General features: G+C 42.1%; 1 protein-coding gene across 7 annotated transcripts in view; it reads left to right on the plus strand.

Annotated features, from left to right (window-relative positions):
• The window catches only part of LOC132816694 (sestrin-3-like), a 163660-nt gene extending 143003 nt beyond the window's left edge, over positions 1–20657 (plus strand). For all 7 annotated transcript variants that reach the window (XM_060826572.1, XM_060826571.1, XM_060826570.1 and 4 more), the window contains 2 exons: positions 4782–4926; positions 20379–20657. In XM_060826572.1, the coding sequence (XP_060682555.1) occupies positions 4782–4926; positions 20379–20465 (232 nt within the window). In that variant the 3' untranslated portion in view covers positions 20466–20657. The remainder of the gene's footprint in view (positions 1–4781; positions 4927–20378) is intronic.
• Positions 20658–26614: the final 5957 nt, after the last annotated feature.

The following is a 26614-nucleotide window of genomic DNA, read 5'->3' on the forward strand; positions in this document are numbered from 1 at the left end:
GGTGGCCTTTAAAAGTGTGATAACTAGAATTGTGTAGTGGTGAACAAGGCATTTTGGCACGTTTGCATTCATTGGTCAGTGCATTGTATAAAGGGGTTAGGACATCATATTGCATCTGTACAGGACATTGTTGAGGCCTAATTGTTGAGACATTCAATTCTGGCCTCTATGATACAGGAAAGATGCTGTTAAACTTGAATAGGTATAAAAAAAATTTAAAAATATGTTACTGAGACTGGAGAGTTTGTGCTATTAGGAGAGGCTGAATAGGTCAGGACATTTCTTCCCTGAAGTGTAGGATGCTTTTTAGAGATTTATAAAAGCATTGGGGGCATGGATAGGATGAATAGCCCTTCATCAGGAATAAAGGCAGAGAGCCTGAAGCGTAGAGAGATAAGCTAGAAGAGGGTGGGGGTGGGGAGAAAGTAGCATGGAGTACAATAGGTGAGTGGGGGAGGGATGAAGGTGATAGGTCAGGGAGGAGGGTGAAGTGCATAGGTGGAAAAGGAGCTAGGCAGGTAGGACAAGTCATGGGGACAGTGCTGAGCTGGAAGTTTGAAACTAGGGTGAGGTGGGGGAAGGGGAAATGAGGAAACTGGTGAAGTCCACATTGATGCCCTGGGGTTGAAGTGTTCTGAGGCGGAAGAGGAGGCGCTCTTCCTCCAGGCGTCTGGTGTGAGGGAGCGGCAGTGAAGGACGCCCAGGACCTCCATGTCCTCGGCAGAGTGGGAGGGGGAGTTGAAATATAGGGCCACAGGGCAGTGTGGTTGATTAGTGCGGGTGTCCCGGAGATGTTCCCTAAAGCGCTCTGCTAGGCGGCGTCCAGTCTCCCCAATGTAGAGGAGATCACATCGGGAGCAACGGATGCAATAAATGATACTAGTGGATGTGCAGGTAAAACTTTCACGAATGTGGAAGGCTCCTTTAGGTCCTTGGATGGAGGTGAGGGAGGAGGTGTGGGCGCAGGTTTTGCAGTTCCTGCGGTGGCAGGGAGAAGGTGCCAGGATGGGAGGGTGGGTTGTAGGGGGGTGTCGACCTGACCAGGTGTTCACGGAGGGAACAGTCTTTGTGGAACGCAGAAAGGGGTGGGGAGGGAAATATATCACAGGTAGTGGGGTCTTTTTGGAGGTGGTGGAAATGTCGGCGGATGATTTGGTTTATGCGAAGGTTGGTAGGGTGGAAGGTGAGCACCAGGGAATTCAGCAGTCTGGCAGCATCGGTGGTGAGAGAAATAAGATACCGTTTGAATCTAGTATGAAACTATTTCAGAACTGAAAGATTTATTCTAACAAATGGTTAATTCTGTTTCTGTATCCACTGATGCTTCCAGACCAGTTGGATTTCTCCAGCATTCTGTTTCAGATTTTGTTTCAGATTTCCAGCATCCACAGTATTTCGTCTTTTATTACTAGCCATTCCTTAGTTGGTTCTCATTATATTGGTCCAAAAAGTCATCTTTATGTGTGTCCCTCTAATTATCTCTAATTGCAATCATTGTCTTTCAAATAATTTATATAGTAGTTCATTTGTCCATCTCTATTGTGAGTGTCCATGCGTTTAGATTTAATACCTTGTAGAGTTGCACTTTTTTTAAAACCTGTTTACTGTTAGTTCCTGATTAGTTTTTCATTTTTGCTTTTTATTTTTCTATCATTCATTTGCATCTTTGTTTCCGTCAGTTTAAACTCCAGCTCAGATTCATAACCTGTGGCACTCTAGTTTAAGACCCTGTGACAGCTGGGACTCTAATCCTCTGAGTGTGCAATGGCATCCCCCCCCCCCGAAGTTACTGCACTCCTGGAGGAGTTCCAAGTCATTTGTTATCCTCTTGCCTAGCCCCTGCTGTGCTCAGCACATGGGTTGAGAAATGAAATGCTCATCAGAGCGTGTCAACCTGACTTCCTGTAGTAGTTTGTGTTCCCAAACCTATACTGAATCATCCATTAAAGGAAAGTAACTGTGCTGGTGGACATGGCCAATGAAGCAGGTGATGGTGTAATCTCAAGGGCAATAGTCTGTAAAGTGGAGTCTTTGAACAGATTATTCCTGTGGTCTGATCTTGCCTGGTGAAGACTAGAGATAATAAAGAATGTTGTTAAGAATCATTACAGTTAATCAAATCCATCCTGTATGCTCAATTGGTACCAGCAAAAGAGTGTCTCTACCTCCCTAGTAGATGCTGGTATTGGACTGGGGTGTACAAAGTTAAAAGTCACACAACACCAGATTATAATCAAACAGGTTTAATTGTCATCAACCCTTCCAATTAAACCTGTTGGACTATAACCTGGTGTTGTTTGATTTTTAACTTTTTCTACCTCCCTACTTCTGGATATTCCAGTCACCTTGCCTGTTATTGGAGAGATCAGAATCTGATCGATGATCTCCTTTACATCACCTTGATTCCTCCTTATCTGTCTCTTCTCCTGGCCATTGTGTCTTGTTTGTCCTGCATGATAAACTATAGACTTAGTGACATATGAAGTGACACCAAACCTCACTGAATGCATGCATCCTTATTTCTCAGACAGGCCTATCAGGCCCACTTTGCATTCAGGTGCACACAAGGGACAATTCCACAAACTGCTTCAATTACTAAGTGATACTTTTATTCCGCATTGCTATTCAACCATACATATGAATTCATGATGACCACAGGAGAGATTTCTGCTGAAGATGCAACACTGGCACCTATCTTGGTAAACTGGGCCAGGTTGTTACCTGCACATTACTACAAAGTTGTTCACTTTCGTCCAGACTACTTATCCTGTTTGGTCAGACGACCATTGATGTTGTTAACAGGAAGAGTTATCTGGCTTTGCCTAAAGGCCTGGAGGAGAACCTGCAGGAGGCATTGTTGAGCTGTGGGGCTGATTTTCTGCAAACTTTGGACATCAGCTCTGATATGGTGTTTGAATTAACTTTCTTCAAGCACGTTTCAGCACTGTGGTGTTCCAGCATTAACACACAGTCTCCCTGTTTGAACAGAGGTTCTTTAGACACGGCAATAACATCACTGAACAATAATAGAGGCCCAGGTTAATGAACTGTGGAGATGGGTTCAGATCTTTTTACAGGGAATTAAAGTGCAATAATAAATATCATGTTATCTCAACGATGTTAACTATAACAATCGATTGTTGTAAAATTCTACCTGGTTCACTATTATCCTTTTGAGGAGGAAGATTGGCTATCTTTGCTTCATCTGATCTACATGCGACACAAGGCCCACAGCAATGTGATTGATTTTTGACCATCTTCTAAATTGGCTGAGGAATCATTGCATAAAGGTGATTAGGAATAAATAACAAATAATGGCTTTGCCAGTGATGTTTATATCTTGGGTGATATAAAGGCAGATGTATGCATTCATAGAGCATAAAACATTACAACACAGTACAGGCCCCTTGGCCTTCAATGTTGCGCTGACCTGTGACATTTGCACTGACCAAAGACTATTTAAATGACCTTAAATTGGTGTATCTTCCACTGTTGCAGGCAGTGTGTTCAACGCCTCTACTACTGAGTAAAGAAACTATGTCTGATATCTGTCCTATATCTATCATCCCTCAATTTAAAGCTATGCCCCCTACTGCTAGCCATCACCATCTGAGGAAAAAGGCTCTCACTATCCACCCATCTAACCCTCTGATTAACTTGTATGTCTCAATTAAGTCACCTCTTAACCTCCTTCTCTCCAACAAAAACAGCCTCAAGTCCTTCAGCCTTTCCTCAAAGGCCTTCCCTTCATACCAGGCAACATAGTGGTAAATCTCCTCCGCATCCTTTCCAATGCTTCCACATCCTTCATATAATGCCGCGACCAGAACTATACGCAATACTCCAAGTGTATTTGCACCAGAATTTTGTACAGGTCCAACATGACCTCAGGGCTCTGAAACTCAATCTGTCTACCAATGAAAGCTAACACACTATATGTCTCCCTAACAACCCTATCAATCTGGGTGGTAACTTTCAGGAATCTATGCACATGGACACAGCCATCTGTCTGCTCGTCCACATTACCAAGAATCTTACAATTAGCCCAGTACACTCTATTCCTGTTACTCCTTCCAAAGTGAATCACCTCTCACTTTTCTATATTAAACTCCATTTGCCACTGCTCAGCCCAGCTCTGCAACTTATCTTTGTCCCTCTGTAACCTACAACATCCCTCCAGCCTGTCCACAATTCCACTGACTTTAGTGTCATGCATAAATTGACTAATCCACGCCCTCATCCAGGTCATTTTGTAAAAATGACAAACAATATTGGCCCCAAAACAGATCTGTGGTACACCACTGAATTCCAGGATGAACACTTCCCATCAACCACCCCACTCTGTCATCTTACAGCTAGCTAATTTCTGATCAGAACCGCTATATTGCCCTCAATCCCATGCTTCCATATTTTCTGCAATAGCTTATCATGGGGAACCTTATCAAACACTTTACTGTAATTCATATACTACATCAACTGTTTTATCCTCATCCACCTGTTTGGTCACCTTCTCAAAGAACTCAATAAGGTTTGTAAGGCACAACCTACCCTTCACACATTCCATGCAAATACTTGCAATTTTAAATGTCAGAAACAGTGAGACAAGTAAATGTAGAAGTGGCATGTGGTTGCTTTTATGATGATGGGACTATCACGATTTTGACACAATCTTAGTCACAATGTGAAATAAACTGCAATTGTGATTTTATTTATTTTGCAATTGTTACTTAAGACTTCTAGAAAATTTCCTATTTGGAATTGATTACTTTGTTTTGTTCAAGGTATGATGATTATGATTATGGTGAAGTCAATCAGTTATTAGAGCGAAGCCTGAAGGTTTATATTAAGACAGTGACCTGCTACCCTGAAAAAACCACAAAATGCATGTATGATAGCTATTGGCACCAATTCAAACATTCTGAAAAGGTGAGTGCATCTAACTTGAGAAATTATTTCTTGTTGAGCTCGATGGGAATATTGGAAATCTAACATACTTTTTAAATATTTAGCAAAAATGCAAAACACATCCTACATTCTTCTTTTTATATAAATGTATTTGAACGATAAATGTTGAACATACTTTCCCTCCCATTTCCCTCCCCATTGTGGGCATTAACTCATCAAGTTGTCATTTTGTAGCACCAAGAGTCCATTTTTTTTTCAGTAACCGTTATTTAGTCTTTGAGCCTTGGTTGTAAGTATCATATCCACTGATTATGACAATAGTATGGGCAATAATGAAAATCACCTGCTATCATGGGTGAATGGTTAACTTATAAGTTGTACTCTTCATCAGCCTTTAAGTGTGGACTTCACTTTTTTGGTTCTATAACAAATGGTTTTGTTCAAGCTATAGCTGTAGTGAGTGATAAGTAAAATGTGTGCTGCATTCCATTCTCTTCTATCTACAATGCAACAGCTCTGTTCAGATGAATTTCCTGAAGCACTACACTGTTGCTCTGACAGACTGAAACTAACAGTCTGGAGATCAACCTCCATAGAATTTTTTTTCTGGATTGAAATCCATCGATATTCAGGTGTCACCCTTTAGAAAGTAGCATCTTCCAATTGTATGTTTCTCTTTTTCACCTCCACTCGGACCTCATGCTAATAAAATAGTATTATGAAGAAAAGTCCTACTGGAATCAAAGCATTAACTCTGTTTCTCTTTCCCCAGATGCTGTCAGGTCTAGGTTTCTTGAGCATTCTGAGTGTTTGTTTCAGGTTTCCAGAATTCACAGTATTTTGATTTTCAGCATGAGGCTTGAATAGCGACAAATATGTCATTTCTAGTTTCTCGTAGTCCTTGTAGTTATGCCTAACTAGTCAATGTACCCTATAATGCTTGCTATCTTATAATTCAATGCACTTTGTAAGATATGCCTCATCTTGTTAAGGCTCAATGGTGTTTGTATTTTCACTGCTAATTGGATAGGATCAGCTAAGAGATGAGAATTGCTGAGGTGTGTCACCATTCCCCCACCTCAAAAATGATATTTTGATTTAAGTTTGTAAGTTTCTTTTGGTTTATGAATTTTTTTGTAGAACCCTCAAGGGGCTACTAATTTTTTTTTTGTTCACTTAATTTGATTCATTTTCAATATTCGAAAGGAGGATTGTCAGCAGCTCTGTACCCCAACTTTGAGCTACCAGTGGATGGTGGAAGTGAGGATTGCAAATGCTGGAGAGTCAGAGTTGAAAAGTGTGACATTGGAAAAGCACAGCAGGTCAGGCAGCATCCGAGGAGAAGGAAAGTTAATGTTTCAGGATCATTCCTGATGAAGGGCTTATGCCTGAAATGTCGACTGTCATGCTCCTTGGATGTTGTCTGATCTGCTGCACTTTTCCATTGCCACACTTTTCAACTATACCAGTGGCTGCTGCCAAAACATAAAACACCCAGCACTTTTTTCATGGACAGCAATCAGCCATCACAGTTCTATGCTTCACAATTCCTGCCATAAGCCCCTCAACTCTGGTTATTTGCTCCTTTTAAGGCACACTTTGTAGTGCCTTTGTATTTGATTTAAGTTTTCATTTACCTGCATGAATAACACCCAAATAATGTTTATCTTCTTGTCTGATAACACTCCTGTGTAGCATCCTGGGTTGTTTTCCTATGTTGGATGCACAATATAAATACAAATTTGCTGTGGCTGTGAATTACACCTAGCCATTTAATTCTCATTTCACTCCTTAGTCTCTCTGATTGCATTTCATCTTAATCTACCACAAGTTCTTAAGTACATTATTTTACAAAATATTCTCCGGAACCTTGCGATTAGTCAGTTATTATCTATTGAGCCAGAAATGATTCTAAGATAGCAGTGTTCCTCTGAAGATTCATCAGATATTTATGCATTGCATGTCATGTAGACATTACTTAACTTGAATTCCAGAATGGTCTGTTTTTGGCATACACCTTGTTTTTCAAACATGCTAAAAGGGGTAAGGTATTTGATACCCTGGTCTCGCCACTTGTTATCTTCCCAGGTTCAATGCTATCTTGTCTCCAAAGCCTATGCTTTGTTCCCATCCTTGGCTAAACTCTGTTGCTTTGTCTTTCTTGGCACAGAATGGGGACATCCTCAGATTCTATTTCCAAATAAAACCTCTAGGGTAAAGCTGGTTCAGCCACATTACTTTTCACAGAAACTCTGCTGAACCAGCATATGAATGTGTTTATTTGTTGTTATGGACCAGACCAAACCCCTTCAAACTATAGGAAGAGGATAGCCTAGACGCAAATTATTTCTTATTTTAAAGTCAAGGGCCAGGAATTGTGGTCCAGATGCATTTTAATTAGTCAAACTATAAAATTTGAAGCAAAACACCCTTTATTCATACACTATAGTTAAAATACAAACAGAAGAAAGAAGAAATTGGAATAACCTCTAGTGATGGAGAGAGATAAGTATGCACTGCAGGGCAGGAGTTATAGCTGGGGGCAGGGAAATTATGATGCGGTGAGGCATGACTTAGGATGTGTGGATTGGAAAAATAGGCTTCAAGGGAAGGACACAAATGATATGTGGAGCTTGTTCAAGGAGCAGCTATTGGGTGTCCTTGATAAGTATGTACCAGTCAGGCAGGGAGGAAAGGGTCTTGTGAGGGAGCCGTGGTTTAATAAGGAATTGGAATCCCTTGTAAAAGGGAAGAGGGCGGCCTATGTAAAGATGAGGCGTGAAGGTTCAATTGGGGCGATTGAGAGTTATAAGGTAGCCAGGAAGGATCTAAAGAGAGAGCTAAGAGCAGCGAGAAGGGGACATGTAAAGTCCTTGGTTGGTAGGATTAGGGAAAACCCAAAGGCTTTCTATAGATATGTCAGGTATAAAAGGATGACTAGGGTAGGTATCGGTCCAGTCAAGGATAGTAGTGGGAAGTTGTGCGTGGAGGCGGAGGAGATTGGAGAGACACTAAATCAATACTTTTCGTCAGTATTCACTCAGGAACAGGACATTGTTGCTGATGTGAATATTGAGTCACAAGTGATTAGAATGGATGGCTTTGAGGTATGTAGGGAAGAGATCCGGGGAATACTGGAAAGGGTGAAAATAGATAAGTCCCCTGTGACTGATGGCATTTATCCTAGGATCCTCTGGGAAGCTAGGGAGGAGACAGCGGAGCCATTGGCCTTGATTTTTATGTCGTCGTTGTCCACAGGAATAGTGCCAGAAGACTGGAGGATAGCGAATGTGGTCCCCTTGTTCAAGAAGGGGAGTAGGGACAGCCCTACATAGGCCATAAGTCTCACTTCTGTTGTGGGCAAAGTCTTAGAGAGAATTGTAAGGGATAGGATTTATGAACATCTGGATAGGAATAATGTGATCAAGGATAGTCAGCATGGTTTTGTGAAGGGCAGGTCTTGGCTCACAAACCTTATTGAATTCTTTGAGAAGGTGACCAAGGAAGTGGACAAGGGTAAAGCAGTAGATGTGGTGTATATGGATTTTAGCAAGGCGTTCGATAAGGTATCCCATGGTAGGCTACTGCAAAAATTACAGAGGTATAGCATTGAGGGTGCATTACAGGTTTGGATTAGGAATTGGCTGGCTGGAAGGAGACAGAGGGTAGTAGTTGATGGTAAAAGTTCATCTTGGAGTGCAGTTACTAGCGGTGTTCCACAAGGATCTGTTTTGGGACCATTGCTGTTTGTCATTTTTATAAATGACCTGGAGGAGGGGCTTGAAGGCTGGGTGAGCAAGTTTGCGGATGATACAAAAGTCGATGGAGTTGTGGACAGCGAAGAAGGATGTGGCAGGTTACAGCGGGATATAGATAAGTTCAGAGCTGGGCAGAAAGGTGGCAAATGGAGTTTAATGTAGCTAAGTGTGAAGTCATTCACTTTGGTAGGAATAACAAGAAGATGGATTACTGGGCTAATGGCAGGCTACTTGGTAGTGTGCATGAGCAGAGAGATCTTGGTGTCCATGTACACAGATCTCTGAAAGTTGCCACCCAGGTAAATAGTGCTGTGAAGAAGGCATATGGTGTACTGGGCTTTATTGGTAGAGGAAATTGAGTTCCAGAGTTCTGAGGTCATGTTGCAATTGTATAAGACTCTGGTGCGGCCTCATCTGGAGTATTGTGTGCAGTTTTGGTCGCCATACTATAGGAAGGATGTGGAGGCACTGGAATGGGTGCAGAGGAGGTTTACCAGGATGTTGCCTGGCATGGTAGGAAGATCGTATGAGGAAAGGCTGAGGCAATTGGGGCTGTTCTCATTGACGAAAAGAAGGTTTAGGGGAGATTTGATAGAGGTGTACAAGATGATTAGGGGTTTAGATAGGGTTGACAGTGAGAACCTTTTTCCCCGTATGGAGTCAGCTGTTACTAGGGGACACCGCTTTAAATTAAGGGGAGGTCGGTATAGGACAGATGTTAGGGGTAGATTCTTTACTCAGCGAGTTGTGAGTTCATGGAATGCCCTGCGAGTATCAGTGGTGGACTCTCCCTCTTTATGGTCATTCAAGCGGTCATTGGATAAGCATATGGAGGTTATTGGGCTAGTGTAGGTTTGGTAGGCTTCGGACGGTGCAACATCGAGGGCCGAAGGGCCTGTACTGCTCTGTATTTTTCTATGTTCTATGTTCTAACCTAACTTTTTGGTGAAAACGACTCAGTGGTTAGCACTGCTGCCTCACAGCGCCAATGGCCCAGGTTTGATTCCAGCCTTGAGGTGACTGTCTGTGTGGAATATGCACATCCTCTATGTGTCTGTGTGGGTTTCCTCCCACAGTCCAAAGATGTGCAGGTTAGGTGAATAGGCCATGCTAAATTGCCTGTAGTGTAAGGTGCATTAGTCAGGGTGAATGTAGGGTGGGTGGGTTGCTCTTTGGAGGGCCAGTGTGGATTTGTTGGGCCGAAGGACCTGTTTCCACACTGTAGGGAATCTAATCTAAACATTAACTGTTCTAATATAGTGATCCTCCATAAACACACTTTTGGCAAAGCCAACTGAGTGAGTAATACAGATTGTCTCATACAATTCTAGCAACAGGAAGAGAACTCCCAGTTTTTATCTGCAACTGAGGAAAACCAACCTCCACATCCAGCTTCAAGATCTCAGCAACTATTCCGGCTGCTTCTATTGTTCCAACTTTTTATGTAAAAAAAGCTTCACATTTCACCTCTGTCTTAAAACCGCTCTTCACAAAACGAGGACAAAATATATCTCTGAAAGCCATAATATTGTCACAGTGGCTTGGCATTTCCTTTATTTTAATCTGACTACTTTCTTGAATAAGAATAAATGAAAACAGATCTTAAATAATTTGATTGTTCCTTCTGAAGTTAATTAAAACACACTACCTCATTCTAATCCAGCTAGAAATTCATATGGATTTACAAATTTAACTCCTGTCATACCCAAATTGCTCACTAATTGTTTGGAGAACTTGCTCCTAATTTTTTTTTACGTGCCAAAACATCAATTCAGATATGCTTTAAACTAGTTGAGAATGTTAGGAACCTTGACATCAAAAAATCCTTCAATAACTCCAGGAATTTGAGACAAAAGGTAAGGCTTTTTGAAAAAAATTAACATTTATAATAGAATCTCTAACAATAAGAGAAACCACTGTGAAATGCTGAAATTCTCCAGAAATAATTAGTGTACCATTTTATTTTGTTAACGATTTATAATGTATAAATTATTTTTACATTTGGAAGTGCGATTTATTTTTAAAACAATAACTTTACCAGGTGTTTTCTCCTTGTACAAGTCATCAGATATTTTTCCAGTTTTAACCTGATGAAACAATTTGAGGCTGCTCATAATTTGTGCTTCCACTGCTGCATGTAGTTATTCCATGTTTTCTGATTACTCTGTTCAAAGATGTTATTATAAACTTTTGGAGCAGATGGGACTTGAACCTGACCCTCCTGGGTCAGGTGTAGGGATGCCACTCTGCCACAAGAGCTCTGTACAATTGTTTGATCCTGACTATTAGAGCAGCAGTGTATTTGATGTGGTGGTTCATCTGCTCTAATCCAATTAAATGTTAATATAACAACCATTAGAGCAAGATTCAATGGATTACCAAATGTGCCAGTTGTCTCCAAGTACACATGAAATAATTCATTAGTTGTGAAGTGCAGCCATATTGTGGCTTGGACCCTCAACCTTCCAGTTTGAGCAGGTGTACCAACTAAAAGACGGCTGCCTCTAGACCAGAAGATTAATGTACAAATGAAAAGTTCCACCTGCCCCAGTGGCTTGTAATAACGTCCATGAATAGATTGATTTAACATGTATTCATGGAATGTGGTGCAGTGGTAGTGCACATACCTCTGAGCCATGGTACCTGGGTTCATATTGTAAATGTATGTTGTAACCTGTCTGAATAACACTATTAAAATGTACATGATCAACTGAACCAAGCTGACCCTTGTACTATTGTGATTGCTGAAGTATGATGATTTCTAGTTCAACATCATCTTCAGCATTTTATCCCATGATCACTGTTCAGTATTTAGTACTGAACTGGTGCATCTTGAATATGCATAATCTCCAAAGACAGTGTTCTGTTATGACTTAGATTTATGACAACATATCCTGTATTTTGAGATTTGAAATTTGCTTTATAACACAACCTGGAGGTTTCTCTATATATCACATGCATCGTACAGCATCCTTGGAAGACAAGAGGCGGTGCAGTCTGCCTCCTAATCAACATAGGGACCCTGGTGAGTTACTGCTCCCTGGATCTAGAATATCTAAAAGTGAAATGCCATGTGAGTTTACCTCCCCTATCCTGACAGCAGTCTGCATGGCTCCTAATGTGGAAGTGCTCTTGATGGGATAGTGTACTCGTTAGGTAAGGCTTTGTAGCATTCTATCACAAACAGAGACTTCAATCAAGCCAACCTTGAGGGTGCTACCAAAATATCATCAACCTATCTCCACTCTCACCAGGGGGCTGAACATCATTTGGGGAATGGGTCTCTGTGGGTTGCGCTTTGGCGGGTCGGTGCGGACTTGTTTAGCTGAAAGGCGAGTTTCTAAACTGTAAGTAACCTAATCTAATCATTTAACCATTGCTACTCAACCATCAAAGATGCCTACCACTCCATACCCTGTCCACATTTTGGAAATTCAGATCACACGACTTTGTTCTTCCTCACAGAAGTTGAATCATGAGGACCCATTATAGAAAGGAGTACAGTGCTGGTCTGAGGCAGCTGAAGAGCTTCTGCAGGACTGCTTGAATTGGTGGACTGATCCATATTCCAGAATATAACTTCCAACCGAGGTATGTCCCACTGTCACGGACTTCATTAGCAAGTGAGTAGGGGTCTGTATGGCAAAGAACTCGACCTGTATGTTCCACACTGGAAACTGTGGTTGAACTGAGAAATCCATTGACAACTGAAGACCAGGTATGCAGTGATCAAGTCAGATGACCATAACCTTTACAGGAAATTCAGATACAACCTTCATAAGGCCATTAGAGATGTCAAGAGGCAAAGGATTTTATCTGTGACTGTACTATCTTTACTTTGAGAAAATTTCTGTTCCTTATAATTTTCATCTATTAAACATCAGTTGAGTACAAATATCAATTAAGCACCTTTACCATGGAGCTCAGGTGAAGAACAAGATGAGCAGCAGCAGTATGGATTAAGTTTGAGACCCAAACTAATCATTTGGACAGACGCTGTGAAGCAGAACAGAATAGTGGACAAAAGTAAATCCTGCCCCTGCCCATTCCCATCATGCACTCAATACATTCTATTTTTGGTTTGAATAGAAGGTCAGTGAAACCATCTCATCGACCGTGACAGCCTTAGATGCACCTGTTCTCTCAGTCACTTGCAGACATCAAATTGACCTTCTTGAGAGTGAACCTATGGAAGGTGACTGGCATGCATTCAGATTCTGTGTGGACCAGCTGCGGGAGTATTTGCTGACTAGACTAGACTAGACTAGACTTACAGTGTGGAAACAGGCCCTTCGGCCCAACAAGTCCACACCGACCCGCCGAAGCGAAACCCACCCATACCCCTACATTTACCCCTTACCTAACACTACGGGCAATTTAGCATGGCCAATTCACCTGACCTGCACATCTTTGGACTGTGGGAGGAAACCGGAGCACCCGGAGGAAACCCACGCAGACACGGGGAGAACGTGCAAACTCCACACAGTCAGTCGCCTGAGTCGGGAATTGAACCCGGGTCTCTGGCGCTGTGAGGCAGCAGTGCTAACCACTGTGCCACCGTGCCGCCCACATCTTTCACATCTTTGCTACAACCAGAGGTCGCCAAGCTATTTCAAGAAAACCACCATCATTCAGTACCAAAGAAAGAACATGCAACATGCCTCAGTGACCACCACCCAGTGGCTCTGACCTCCATAATTATGAACTACTTCAAGAAGTTAGTCATGGCTCATACCAACTCCCACCTCCCAGTGTGCCTTGATCCCTTACAACTTGCTGACTGCTGGAACAGGTCCATGACAGATGCCATTTTTCTTGCCTTCATTCCCTCATTCCCTGGAACGTCTGGATATTAAGGGTACCTACGTCAGGCTTCTAATTATTGAATACAGCTCTACCTTCAACACTATAATCCCAAACAAACTAATTTTTAAACTCAAAGACCTAAGTCTCTGTTCCATCCTTTGCAACTTGATCCTTGACTTCATGAGCTGGATATTAAGCAGTTACAAGACTGACTATAGTAAAGAGTGCATGATGGTGTGGTGTAAAGATAACAACCTCTACCTCAATGTCAGCAAAACTGAAGAGCTGGTTGAATTCAGGAAGCAATGAGGATGGCCTGCCCCTATCTACATCAATGAACCTGAGGTGAAAAGGGTCAAGTTCCTAGGAGTAACTATTAACAATCTGTCCTGGACCACATATGTTGATGTGAAGGTCAGGAGGCTAAGGAAATTTGACATCATCATAAAGTTGAAGGCATGTACTGTACCTTTTGAGAGTGAAAGCTGTTTTACATAGAACTTGCAGGCAACTGTCGTGCGACTGACTAGCTATCTGTATGTACTAGAAAATTCAAAATATATAACATTTGGTTGTAAACTAGATACCTTCGTTGTTCTGATCACCATTCAAATTTAACCAATCACTTTAAAATATGTCCCAGATACTAAAACCCAATCAAGTTTGGTTGTCAAAAACAATAAATTCAATGAGGCAATCCAATGTTTTGGGGGTATAACAAAGCAGGCATTTTGAGAATTAGCCAAAGAGACAGAGAGAGACTGCCATTCAAAACACACTCTATCAAATGTACATTTTTCATATGAAGCAAAAGACCAATGATGCCCAGGGAGATCTACAACCAGAGAAAGGAATCACCAAAGATGATTACTGCTGTCTGATTTTGAAAATTAAACTGATGTAATTTTAATAGGGGTTTGTATTGGAACAGTATATTTTAGAGAGTTATAGGTAGAAAGAGAAAGAAGGCTTAAAGTTGTAAATGTAATTGTTTAATATGCAATTTTAGATTTAAAGAGTAAATTGATATTTTTCATTAAATAGTGGAATTTGGGAGTTCTGTCACTCATACTTCAACAGATTACGAGGTGAGATGAGCTTTTCTGGATGTTTGATTTAATTACCAGAGGGTTCACTGCTGTGTATCATCAATTTTATAGATGCACCATAGTAAGAATTCTATCTAGATGCTTCACAGCTTGGCACAGCCCCTGGTCTGCCCAGGACCGTAAGAAACTGCAGACAATTGTGAACGTAGCCCAGACCATCACACAGGCCAACCTGTCTTTCATTGACTCCATCTACACTTCTCACTGCCTCAGAAAGGTAGCCATCATCATCAAAGACCCCTCCCATCCAGTTATAATCTCTTTCAACCCTTTCCATCAGGCAGAAGATTCAAAAACTTAAATGCATGTGCGAACAGGTCCAAGGACAGCTTCCTCCCTGCTGTTATTAGACTTCTGAATGGACGTCCTTAAATTTCAAATCATACTTTTGTGTACCTTCTTTGCAGCCAAATTTTGTATTCCTCGCCTGTTCTAGCACCCTGTGATCTTTGTATGGTATGATTCACCTTTACTGCGCGCAAAATATAAGGAGGATGGATTGCACCTAAGTTGGAAAGGGACAAATATACTGGCAGGAAAATTTGCTAGAGTTGCTCAGGAGAATTTAAACGAATAAGTTGGGGCGTGGGACCCAGGGAGAGATAGTGAGGAAAGAGATCAATCTGAAACTTGTACAGTTGAGGACAGAAGCGAGTCAAACAGTCAAGGCAGGCGGGGATAAGGTAGGACTAATAAACTAAACTGCATTTATTTCAATGTAAGGGGCCTAACAGGGAAGGCAGATGAACTCAGGGCATGGTTAGGAACATGGGACTGGGATATCATAGCAATTACAGAAGCATGGTTCAGGGATGGGCAGGACTAGCAGATTAATGTTTCAGGATACAAATGCTACAGGAAGGATAGAAAGGGAGGCAAGAGAGGAGGGGGAGTGGCATTTTTGATAAGGGATAGCATCACAGCTGTGCTGAGGGAGGATATTCACGGAAATACATCCAGGGAAGTTATTTGGATGGAACTGAGAAATACGAAAGGGATGATAACCGTATTGGGATTGTATTATAGACCCCCTAATAGTCAGAGGGAAATTGAGAAACAAACTTGTAAGGAGATCTCAGCTATCTATAAGAATAATAGGGTGGTTATGGTAGGGGATTTTAACTTTCCAAAGATAGACTGGGACTGCCATTGTGTTCAAGGTTTAGATGGAGAGGAATTTGTTAAGTGTGTATAAGACAATTTTCTGATTCAGTATGTGGATGTACCTACTAGAGAAGGTGCAAAACGTGACCTACTCTTGGCAAATAAGGCATGGCAGGTGACTGAGCTGTCAGTGGGGGAGCACTTTGGGGCCAGTGACCATAATTCTATTAGATTTAAAATAATGATGGAAAAGGATAGACCAGATCTAAAAGTTGAAGTTCTAAATTAGAAAGAGTTCAGAGGAAACTTACAAGGATGTTGCCTGGTTATGGAGGGAAGGTCTTACGAGGAAAGACTAAGGTACTTGAGGCTGTATTTGTTGAAGAGAAGGAGGTTGAAAGGTGACTTAATTGAGACACATAAGATAATCAAAAGGTTCAATAGGGTGGACAGTGAGAGCCTTTTTCCTCTTATGTTAATGGCTAGCACAAGGAGCGTAGCTTTAAATTGAAGGGTGATAAATATAGAACAGGTGTCCGAGGTAGTTTCTTTACTCTGAGTAATAGGGGTGTAGTATGCCCTGCTTGCAACAGTAGTAGACTCACCAACTTTAAGGGCATTTAAAAGGTCATTAGATAGACATTGGTTCGTAACTTTGCAGATGACACCAAAATAGGTGATGTAGTGGACAGCAAAGAAGGTTGCCTCCGAATACAATGGGTCTTGATCAGGTGGGCAAATGGCGTGACATATGAAAATGTAATAGTGTAGGTCAGATGGGCTTTGAATTGGTTTCACAGGTCAGCCTAACATTGAGGGCCAATGTTCGATGTTCTATATGACAATTAAAACATCAAATCGAATCAAAATTTGCTTAATCCAAACATCGGTTTTAAAAATTGTTCAGAAATGGTGTAATTATATAATTGAATGCAAGTTATACTTTATTTTTTAAACTTGATCTTGATTTTAGCTTTAGATCTGTAGCTGTGTTAATTTCAAATTAAAAACTGTAAATGGTTTCCTTTCCATTGAATTTATTAATATTAATTTGTACTTAATTAGCTGCCTAATTTATCATGACGCACAGATATTCAAGATACCTTTTCACTAGTAAATTTGTGTTGAAGATTTGAGTTGTGTTGACAAAACAATTTACCTTTTAATGTTTTTCCTTTTTTACTCCTGCCTTCCCAAATACAACTTTTAAATGAAAAGCAATCACTGATTAGAGATAGTCAACATGACATCGTGAATGGGAAATAGCGTTTCACTAAATTGATTGAGTTTTTTGAAGAAGTGAGAAAGAAGATTGAAGGCAGAACAATGGACGTTGTCTCTGCACTTCAGTAAGGCGTTCAACAAGGCTCTGCATGGTAGACTGGTTAGCAAGGTTAGATCACGTGGAAAACAGGGAGAACTAGCCATTTGGATACAAGATTAAGTCCTACCTTCAAGCCAGAACGTGGTAGTAAAGGATTGTTTTTTGGCCTGCAAGCCTGTCTCCAACAGTGTGTCACAATGGATCATTGCTGGGTCTACTGATTTTTGTCATTTATATAAATAGTTTGGATGTGCATATAGGAGGTATGGTTTGTAACTTTGCAGATAACACCAAAATAGGTGATGTAGTGGACAGCAAAGAAGGTTGCCTCCAAATACAACGGTTCTTGATCAGGTGGGCAAATGGCGTGACAGATGGAATTTAATTTAGATAAATGAAGTGCTGTGTTTTGGTAAAATAAATCAGGGCAAGACTTGTACACTTAACTGTAAGGTCCTGGGCAGCGTTGTTGCGCAAAGAAGCCTTGGGTGCCGGTTCATAGTTCCTTGAAAGTGGATTAGATTAGATTACTTACAGTGTGGAAACAGGCCCTTCGGCCCAACAAGTCCACACCGACCCGCCGAAGCGCAACCCACCCATACCTTTACCCCTTACCTCACACTACGGGCAATTTAGCATGGCCAATTCACCTAATCCGCACATCTTTGGACTGTGGGAGGAAACCGGAGCACCCGGAGGAAACCCACGCAGACACGGGGAGAATGTGCAAACTCCACACAGTCAGTCGCCTGAGTCGGGAATTGAACCCGGGTCTCAGGCGCTGTGAGGCAGCAGTGCTAACCACTGTGCCACCGTGCCGCCCTGGAGTTGCAGGTAAGACAGGGTAGCAAAAATGAGATTTGATACGCTTGCCTTTATTGGTCAGTGCATTAAGTGCAGGAGTTGAGGTCATGTTGCAGCTGTATATAACATTGGTTTGGCCAGGATTGGACAGTTTGAACTGTAAGGAGAGGCTGAATAGGCTGGAGCTATTTCCCCTGTAGCATCGGAGGAGTTTTATAGAACTCATAACATCATGAGGGGCATGGATAGGGGTGAATAGTCAAGGTATTTTTGCCAGGGTGGGGGAGTCCAAAACCAGAGGGCATATGTTTAAGGTGAGAGGGAAAAGATTTAAAAGGGATCTGAGCGGCATTCTGTTCACACAATAGGATGGTGCATGTATGTAATGAGCTGCCAGAGGAAGTGGTGAAGGCTGGTACAATTACAAAATTTAAAAGATGGGGATATGAAACAGAAGGGTGTAGATCAATGTGGGCCAAATTTTGGCAAATGGGACTGGATTGATTTAGATTATTTGGTTGGCATGGATGAGTTGGACCAAAGGGTCCATTGAGAAAGTGAGGTCTGCAGATGCTGGAGATCAGAGCTGAAAATGTGTTGCTGGAAAAGCGCAGCAGGTCACGCAGCATCCAAGGAACAGGAAATTTGACGATTCGGGCATAAGCCCTTCATCAGGAATGAGGAAAGTGTGTCCAGCAGGCTAAGATAAAAGGTAGGGAGGAGGGACTTGGGGGAGGGGCGATGGAGATGTTATAGGTGGAAGGAGGTCAAGGTGAGGGTGATAGGCCGGAGTGGTGTGGGGACGGAGAGGTCAGAAAGAAGATTGCAGGTTAAGAGGGCGGTGCTGAGTTCGAGGGAATCGACTGAGACACGGTGGGGGGAGGGGAAATGAGGAAACTGGAGAAATCTGAGTTCATCCCTTGTGGTTGGAGGGTTCCCAGGCGGAAGATGAGGCGCTCTTCCTCCAACCGTCGTGTTATGTTCTGGCGATGGAGGAGTCCAAGGACCTGCATGTCCTTGGAGGAGTGGGAGAGGGAGTTAAAGTGTTGAGACACGGGGTGGTTGGGATGGTTGGTCCGGGTGTCCCAGAGGTGTTCTCTGAAGCGTTCTGCAAGTAGGCGGCCTGTCTCCCCAACGTCTCTCCAAGGCCCCAAGGGATTCTTCCATATCCACCACAAATTCACCTGCACCTCCACACACATCACCTATTGCATCCGCTGCACCCAATGTGGCCTCCTCTATATTGTGGAAACAGGCCACCTACTTGCGGAACGCTTCAGAGAACACCTCTAGGACACCCGGACCAACCAACCCAACCAGCCCGTGGCTCAACACTTTAACTCCCCCTCCCACTCCACCAAGGACATGCAGGTCCTTGGACTCTTCCATCGCCAGAACATAACAACACGACGGTTGGAGGAAGAGCGCCTCATCTTCCGCCTGGGAACCCTCCAACCACAAGGGATGAACTCAGATTTCTCCAGTTTCCTCATTTCCCCTCCACCCCACCTTGACTCAGTCGATTCCCTCGAACTCAGCACCGCCCTCCTAACCTGCAATCTTCTTCCTGACCTCTCCACCCCCACACCACTCTGGCCTATCACCCTCACCTTGACCTCCTTCCACCTATCACATCTCCATCGCCCCTCCCCCAAGTCCCTCCTCCCTACCTTTTATCTTAGCCTGCCTGGCACCCTCTCCTCATTCCTGATGAAGGGCTTATGCCCAAAACGTTGAATTTCCTATTCCTTGGATGCTGCCTGATCTGCTGCGCTTTTCCAGCAACACATTTTCAGCAAGGGTCCATTTCCATGCTGTAAATCTGTGACTCTGATTCCTCATTTTGGAAGAGTGAATGGATTTTTAAATTTGGATATGCCAGTAAACTTTCACTTTGGAGAAAGTGAGGACTGCAGATGATGGAGATCAGAGTCGAAAAGTGTGAGCATCAAAGTACAGCAGGCCAGGCAGTTTAGGAGCAGGAGAATCAAAGTTTCAGGCAGAACCCCTTCATATTTTTTAAAGAAAGGTTTTACATTGGGTCTTCCCAATGGAATATAATTAAGATCACCAACTTCAAATGCAGCACAGAAGGTAACATTCAGCTCATGTTTATGCCAGCTGAATAAACTAGTCAGCCATTTTAATCCCACTTTCCAACTTTACTTGGTCGGTAACCTTGCAGCTTAGTGTTTCTGATTCAGATCCAGATTCCTTTCAAGTGTTGATGGTTTCCACCTTAACCACCAAACTGGACAACAAGTTCCATGTGCTTACCATTGTCTGGGTGCAAGTGTTTCTCCTCATGGTCCCTACAGTCACCTTAAATCTGTGTCTCTGGCAATTGTCCTCTCCAATAGGGGAGACACTCTATCCAAGCTCCACTTTATTCAGTATACCTCAAGTAAGTGGCCCCTCAACCTCTACTATTCTAAGGAAAACAGCCCTAACCTATCCAATCTTTGCTAATGCAGTGACTTTCAAGTATTGACAAAATTTTTAAAAATCTATCAAAACTTCTTATTCCTAAAAGAATCCAAGTCAAAGTCTATTCTCCTTTTCTTTCAGATCCATGTTAATTTGCTATTGATGGAAGCACGTATGCAAGCAGAACTTCTGTATGCCCTGCGTGCTATAACTCAGTACATGACCTGAAGTTCAGGGAAGATATTTTCTCCAGGAATTTTGCTTGCTGACTTATGAAGATGTGAAAGAATGCTGATTCTGAATTGTGTCAGGATTGTGATGATGAACATGTTCTAGAAGCTTGTCCTGAATTTTTGCTATTATGTGCAGTTAATACTGTAGAATGATGAAAATGTTCCTAGGACTAACACTGAAAACTAATGTCACAACTAATAACTCACCGATTCACATAACCTAGTTTATATATTTGCCTGTGGTATTCTCATTTGCAATCAGTTGTAATGTGAAGTGGTTTGTGAAATATGGGGTGAAAGAAAACCTTAATGATTTGAAAAATGTGAATTGAATTATAAAATTTCTAGATGTATTGTTGCTTTTAAAACTAGCATGAGCAGTTTACCTTTCTGAGTTATTTCTGCATTTGCATTACAGTTGAATTGTATTTGCCATGTACCTTCATAAACTAAGCTAAAGTGTTTCAGTAAGACAAAAATGTAAGAACTGGACCCACTATAGATAGATAAATAAGCAATTTAAAATGTGATTTGGAGGTGCTGGTGTTGGACTGAGGTGTACAAAGTTAGAAATCCCATAACATTTATACACACATCACTTACTGCATCCGCTGCACCCGATCTGGCCTCCTCTACATTGGGGAGACAGGCCGCCTACTTGCGGAACATTTCAGAGAACACCTCTGGGATACCCGCACCAATCAACCCAACTGCCCCGTGGCTGAACGCTTTAACTCTCCCTCCCACTCCACCAAGGACATGCAGGTCCTTAGCCGCCTCCATCGCCAGACCATGGCAACACGACGCCTGGAGGAAGATTGCCTCATCTTCCACCTAGGAACCCTCCAACTACAAGGAATGAATGCAGATTTCTCCAACTTCCTCATTTCCCCTCCCCCCACCTTATCTTAGACCAAACCCTCGGACTCAGCACCGCCTTCTTGACTGCAATCTTCTTCCCGACCTCTCCACCCCCATCCCCTCTCCAGCCTATCACCCTCACCTTAACCTCCTTCCACCTATCACATTCCCAATGCTCCTCCCCCAAGTCCCTCCTCCCTACCTTTTATTTTAGCCTGCTTGGCACACCCTCCTCATTCCTGAAGAAGGGCTTGTGCCTGAAACATCAATTCTCCTGCTCCTTGGATGCTGCCTGACCTGCTGCACTTTTCCAGAAACACGTTGTTCAGCTCTGATCTCCAGCATCTGCAGTCCTCACTTTCTCCTAGAAATCACATAACACCAAGTTTTAGTCCAACCGATTTATTTAGAAACACTAGCTTTCAGAGTGCTGCTCCTTCATCAGGTGGTTGTGGAGAATAAGATTTTAAGACACAGAATTTATAGCAAATGTTTACAGTGTGATGTAGCTGAAATTATATATTGAAAAAGACCTGGATTGTTTAAGTCTCTCATCTTTTATAATGACCATGTTGGTTTCAGTTCTTTCATATGTAAATCGCAAAATGTTTTTATTTAGAAAGTTACGTTCTCAAGTGAACTTTAACAACTGGTGTCATGTCGGCCCAGATAATATACTGAAGGTGTTAGCTTCCCTGTGTGGGTCTGTCTGTGCCATAACGGTCAGATGATTCTGGACTGTGTGTGTGTGTGTGTGTGTGTGTGTGTGTGTGGGGTGGGGGGGAGAAGAGGATGGTTATGAGTATCTGTGAGAGGGTGTATGTGTGAGAGTGTAAAGGGGGTTTAAGTCTGAGAGAGGGTGTGTGTAGGAGTGTATGTGTGAGTGAGAGAGCGTCTGTCTGTCTGTCTGTCTGTATATAGTGCAATGGGGTTACCTGTCATGTGATATGAACCCAAGGTCCCAGTTGAGGTCATCCCCATGGTTACCAAACTTGGCTATATCAGCCTATGCTCAGCCACTTTTCGCTGTTGCCTATCCCGAAGTCAGCCTTGGAGGACAGTCACCAGACGCTCCAAGGTTCACTGTCCCAGACCGCTGAAGTGTTCTCCAAGTGTGAAAGAGCACTCCTATCTGTTGATTGTTGTGTGGTGTCCATTCGTCCGTTGCCATGGCTTCTGTATGGTATTGTCCTGAAAGCTGGGCAGTTTGCTATAAACAATGATCTGTTTGAGGTTTGGTGGCTGTTTAAAGGTGAGAAGTGCTGGTGTTGGGAAGGCCTTGGCAAGATGCTCCTCCTCATTGATAATGTGTTGCAGGCTGCGAAGAACATGGCGTAGTGTTTTGGCTCCTGGGAAGTACTGGCCAACAAAGGGTACCCTGTTGGTTGCAGCTTGTCTGTCTCCTGAGTAGGCAAAGATCAATCAACAGGCAGGAGTGTTCCCTCCCAATTGGAGAACACTTCAGCGGTCCGAGGCACACTATCTCGGACCTTTGGGTGACCGTCCTCCAAGGTGGTCTTCAGGACAGGCAAAAACGAAAAGGATTGAGCAGAGGCTGATAGCCAAGCTCGGTGCCTATGGGGATGGCCTCAACCGGGATCTTGGTTTCATGTCACACTAACGGTGACCCCATTGCACTATACATACACACAGACAGATGGGGACACAAGACAGATACACATACACACTCTCCTACAGACACACCTACTAACGCAGACTGTCTCTCATATACTCACGTAAACACTTCCACACACATCTTCTCACAGACTTAAACCCCTTTACACTCACACACCTTCTCACAGACACTCATAACCCCTCCACACGCACATGGATGCACGCATATATAAAGGTTTGTGCGGTGAATTTATACTTGCAGAATTACATTTTACTTTGCTCAAAAGCTGCATGAATCCATGTAAAATTCCGTACATCCGTTTTTTAGATTAGAATCAGTCTGACCATTGTGGCATAGACAGACCCACACAAGGAAGCTCACACCTTCAATACATTGACTAGGCCGCCATGACATAAGTGGGTAGCACGGTGGCACAGTGGTTAGCACTGCTGCCTCACAGCGCCAGGGACCTGGGTTCAATTCCCGCCTCAGGCGACTGACTGTGTGGAGTTTGCACGTCCTCCCCGTGTCTGCGTGGGTTTCCTCCGGGTGCTCCGGTTTCCTCCCACAGTCCAAAGATGTGCGGGTCAGGTGAATTGGCCATGCTAAATTGCCCGTAGTGTTAGGTAAGGGGTATATGTAGGGGTATGGGTAGATTGCGCTTCGGCGGGTCGGTGTGGACTTGTTGGGCCGAAGGGCCTGTTTCCACACTGTAAGTAATCTAATGACACTAATTGTTAAAGTTCACTTGCGAATGTAACTTTTTAAAAATTCTGCGATTTACATATGAAAGAACTGAAACCAACACGGTCATTCTAAAAGATGAGACTTAACAAACATTCCAGATCTTTTTCAATGTATAATTTCAGTTTCATCACACTGTAAGCGTTTGCTATAAATTCTGTGTCTTATGATCTTATTCTCCACAACCAGCTGATGAAGGAGCAGTACTCCAAAAGCTAACGTTTCCAAATAAACCTGTTGAATTAAAACCTGATGTTATGATTTTTAAAATTTAAGATGTGTTTTTGTGTGTGAGAGAGAGAGATCGATAACCTGATCTGAGTTTTGTTTTACTTGTTTATCATCCTCCGTCCTATTCAATTTGTTACAAGTATTTCTTTTGTCCAGAATTGTAATTTCCAGAATGAAATTTGGGTTTGAAATTTCAACAAAGAAATAATCCACTTTAATGTCAATGACAGGATTATCTCAAACAAATCAAAAGCTTGTTAATTTTGATAAGATTACTAAGCCATTTGATTGGCAGTAGGTAATGAATTGTTGAAGTTGGGTTATGGTAACTTTAGATATTTATTTTTATCGTACGATAATCAAGACACCTTGCTGTAAACTGTTTGCTAAAGTTCACTGTCCTTTATTTACTACTATTATATTACATTGTTTATGGTTTCCTTGAGGAAATATTCCCTAAGAATTAGTATTGCTTAAATCAATACTAAGAGTTGGAGTTCATATCTACTTTTAGTACATTTACTTTAACATTGCTTGAACTTTATATGTTTGAGTTCTTAATGCTTTGAGCCAGGAGAGTTACTTCAGACGTTGACAGTACCAACATTTGAGATTTGAAGAATTGGTTGTGCTTGAAAATACTTGTCTACAATAGCTTAGTTCAGAATATTAATTGGGGAAAAATACTTTAAGATTCAAGTGTTGTACACTTTAAAACATGAAATAATAAATACAAAATGTTGAAGTTATAGTTTGAGAAACTGGTACCATGTTAAAGACTACTTTAATCTGCCACAATCTTTTCTTCAAATACAATCAAAAAGAAAAAGAGATCTTTTGAGACTAGATCATTTGTTGAGAGAAGTTGGGTTCCAATGGTTCTATTTTAGGAGCAATAGTGTCAATCTCACCAATTCATAGTTTGTATTTGGCTGGAGAAGCTCAGATACCATAACCTTCAAAATCTAAATTCTGCTGTTTGTCACAAAACATCATGACTTTAAAAATATTGCCAGAGCATTGTGAAGCAAAATTTCAGAAATGATAATTTTGCATCTCCTCAAGTTTAAGACCAACAATGACTATTTATGAATTTTTTTTGGTGGGAGGTGCGGGGAAGGGCGAGGTTGGAATTTTTCAAAGGCAAGTTCAGATGCCTCAGAATTTTTACTTTCTTGTTATGCAAAACTTGTTAAAACAAACATTCATCAGATGGGTTATCTAATTTAATGCCTAATATCTTTTCATAGCCTAAATGAGGTTTGATGATGATATTAAAGCTTGTTTGGACCACTGGAACTAATGATGAAATTAGGTATAAAGGTGAGTAAAGACGAGTACTAATACCGACAGGTTTCCTATTTTGGGTGGTGTTTGAAAATATACAGGAGTTCCTTTTGTGAGGTGTCAAATTGTTGATTGGTCAACAATTTAGAGCCTTTTACCCTCCCTTTCAATCAGCAACCCCAACCTCAACATACACCACCATCCAATATCTAATCTTATCTTAATTGATTTCAGGATTGCCTGAACTTGGAAAAACATAAGGAAGGTTTTGCCTCTCCTGAGATATGATGCAGCAGGTGATAGGGCAAATAATTGGGTAGGGTATTATTGAGCTGCCCAATCGTTCCTGTCACCTCGGCTATCAAGTTCTGGGTGGGAAGGTCATCTTGATATGCCTCCAATTAAGGTCCCTGTTTGGTCAATTAACAACAACTTAAGGAACTTAAATCTCCACTGGCTTAATTACCTGCCTCCCTGGCAGGCGATATAAGTAACTGATTTCCCAACAGCAATTCCAAGACATCCTGCTTTTAGGTTTGGGAGGATTTGCCTTGCCTCAGTCAACACCTTGGCAACTGCTTGCAATCTGCCAAAAGAAAATCCTTGGAATCTGACTGGTGCAGCTCTTCATTGTCTGGCATAGGCTCCAGTGATGCTCTCCACACTGGAAAATCTCAGCAGATCTGGCAGCATCCGTAAGGAGAGAAAAGCGCTGACGTTTTGAGTCTAACTGACCCTTTGAGAAAGGGTCAGTTAGACTTGAAACGTCAGCTCTTTTCTCTCCTTACAGATGCTGCCAGACCTGCTGAGATTTTCCAGCATTTTCTCTTTTGGTTTCAGATTCCAGCATCCGCAGTAATTTGATTTTATGCTTTCCACACTGTTGGCATCTGGCCAGCTACTTCTAGCAAAGCAACACTTCAGTAGTGAAGCTTCATTTTGATGTCCATTTGCACACTTGGGTACAGAGAGCACTAATATTAGTTAGAATTTCCATGTGATGTATAATTTAAAAGATGACACTAGCAATGTTATTCAAATTGCTGTCCCCATGTACTCTATTGTGAAAAGAATTCCATCCAAATGTTCACTGGGCTGTAAACATTCAAAACAACAACTAATGTGGATTGATGAAGGCAGAGCGGTAGACGTGATCCATCTGGACTTCAGTAAGGAGTTTGACAAGGTTCCCCATTGGAGACTGGTTAGCAAGGTTAGACCTCATGGAATAGAGAGAGAACCAGCCATTTGGATACAAAACTGGCTTAAAGGTAGAAGACAGAGGGTGGTGATGGAGGGTTGTTTTTCAGATTGGAGGCTTGTGACCAGTGGAATGCCACATGGATTGGTTCTGGGTCCACTACTTTTCGTCATTTATGTAAATGATTTGATGTGAGCTTAAGCGG

Source organism: Hemiscyllium ocellatum, chromosome 6 (assembly GCF_020745735.1).
Source record: "Hemiscyllium ocellatum isolate sHemOce1 chromosome 6, sHemOce1.pat.X.cur, whole genome shotgun sequence".
NCBI classification, from domain to species: Eukaryota; Metazoa; Chordata; class Chondrichthyes; order Orectolobiformes; family Hemiscylliidae; genus Hemiscyllium; species Hemiscyllium ocellatum.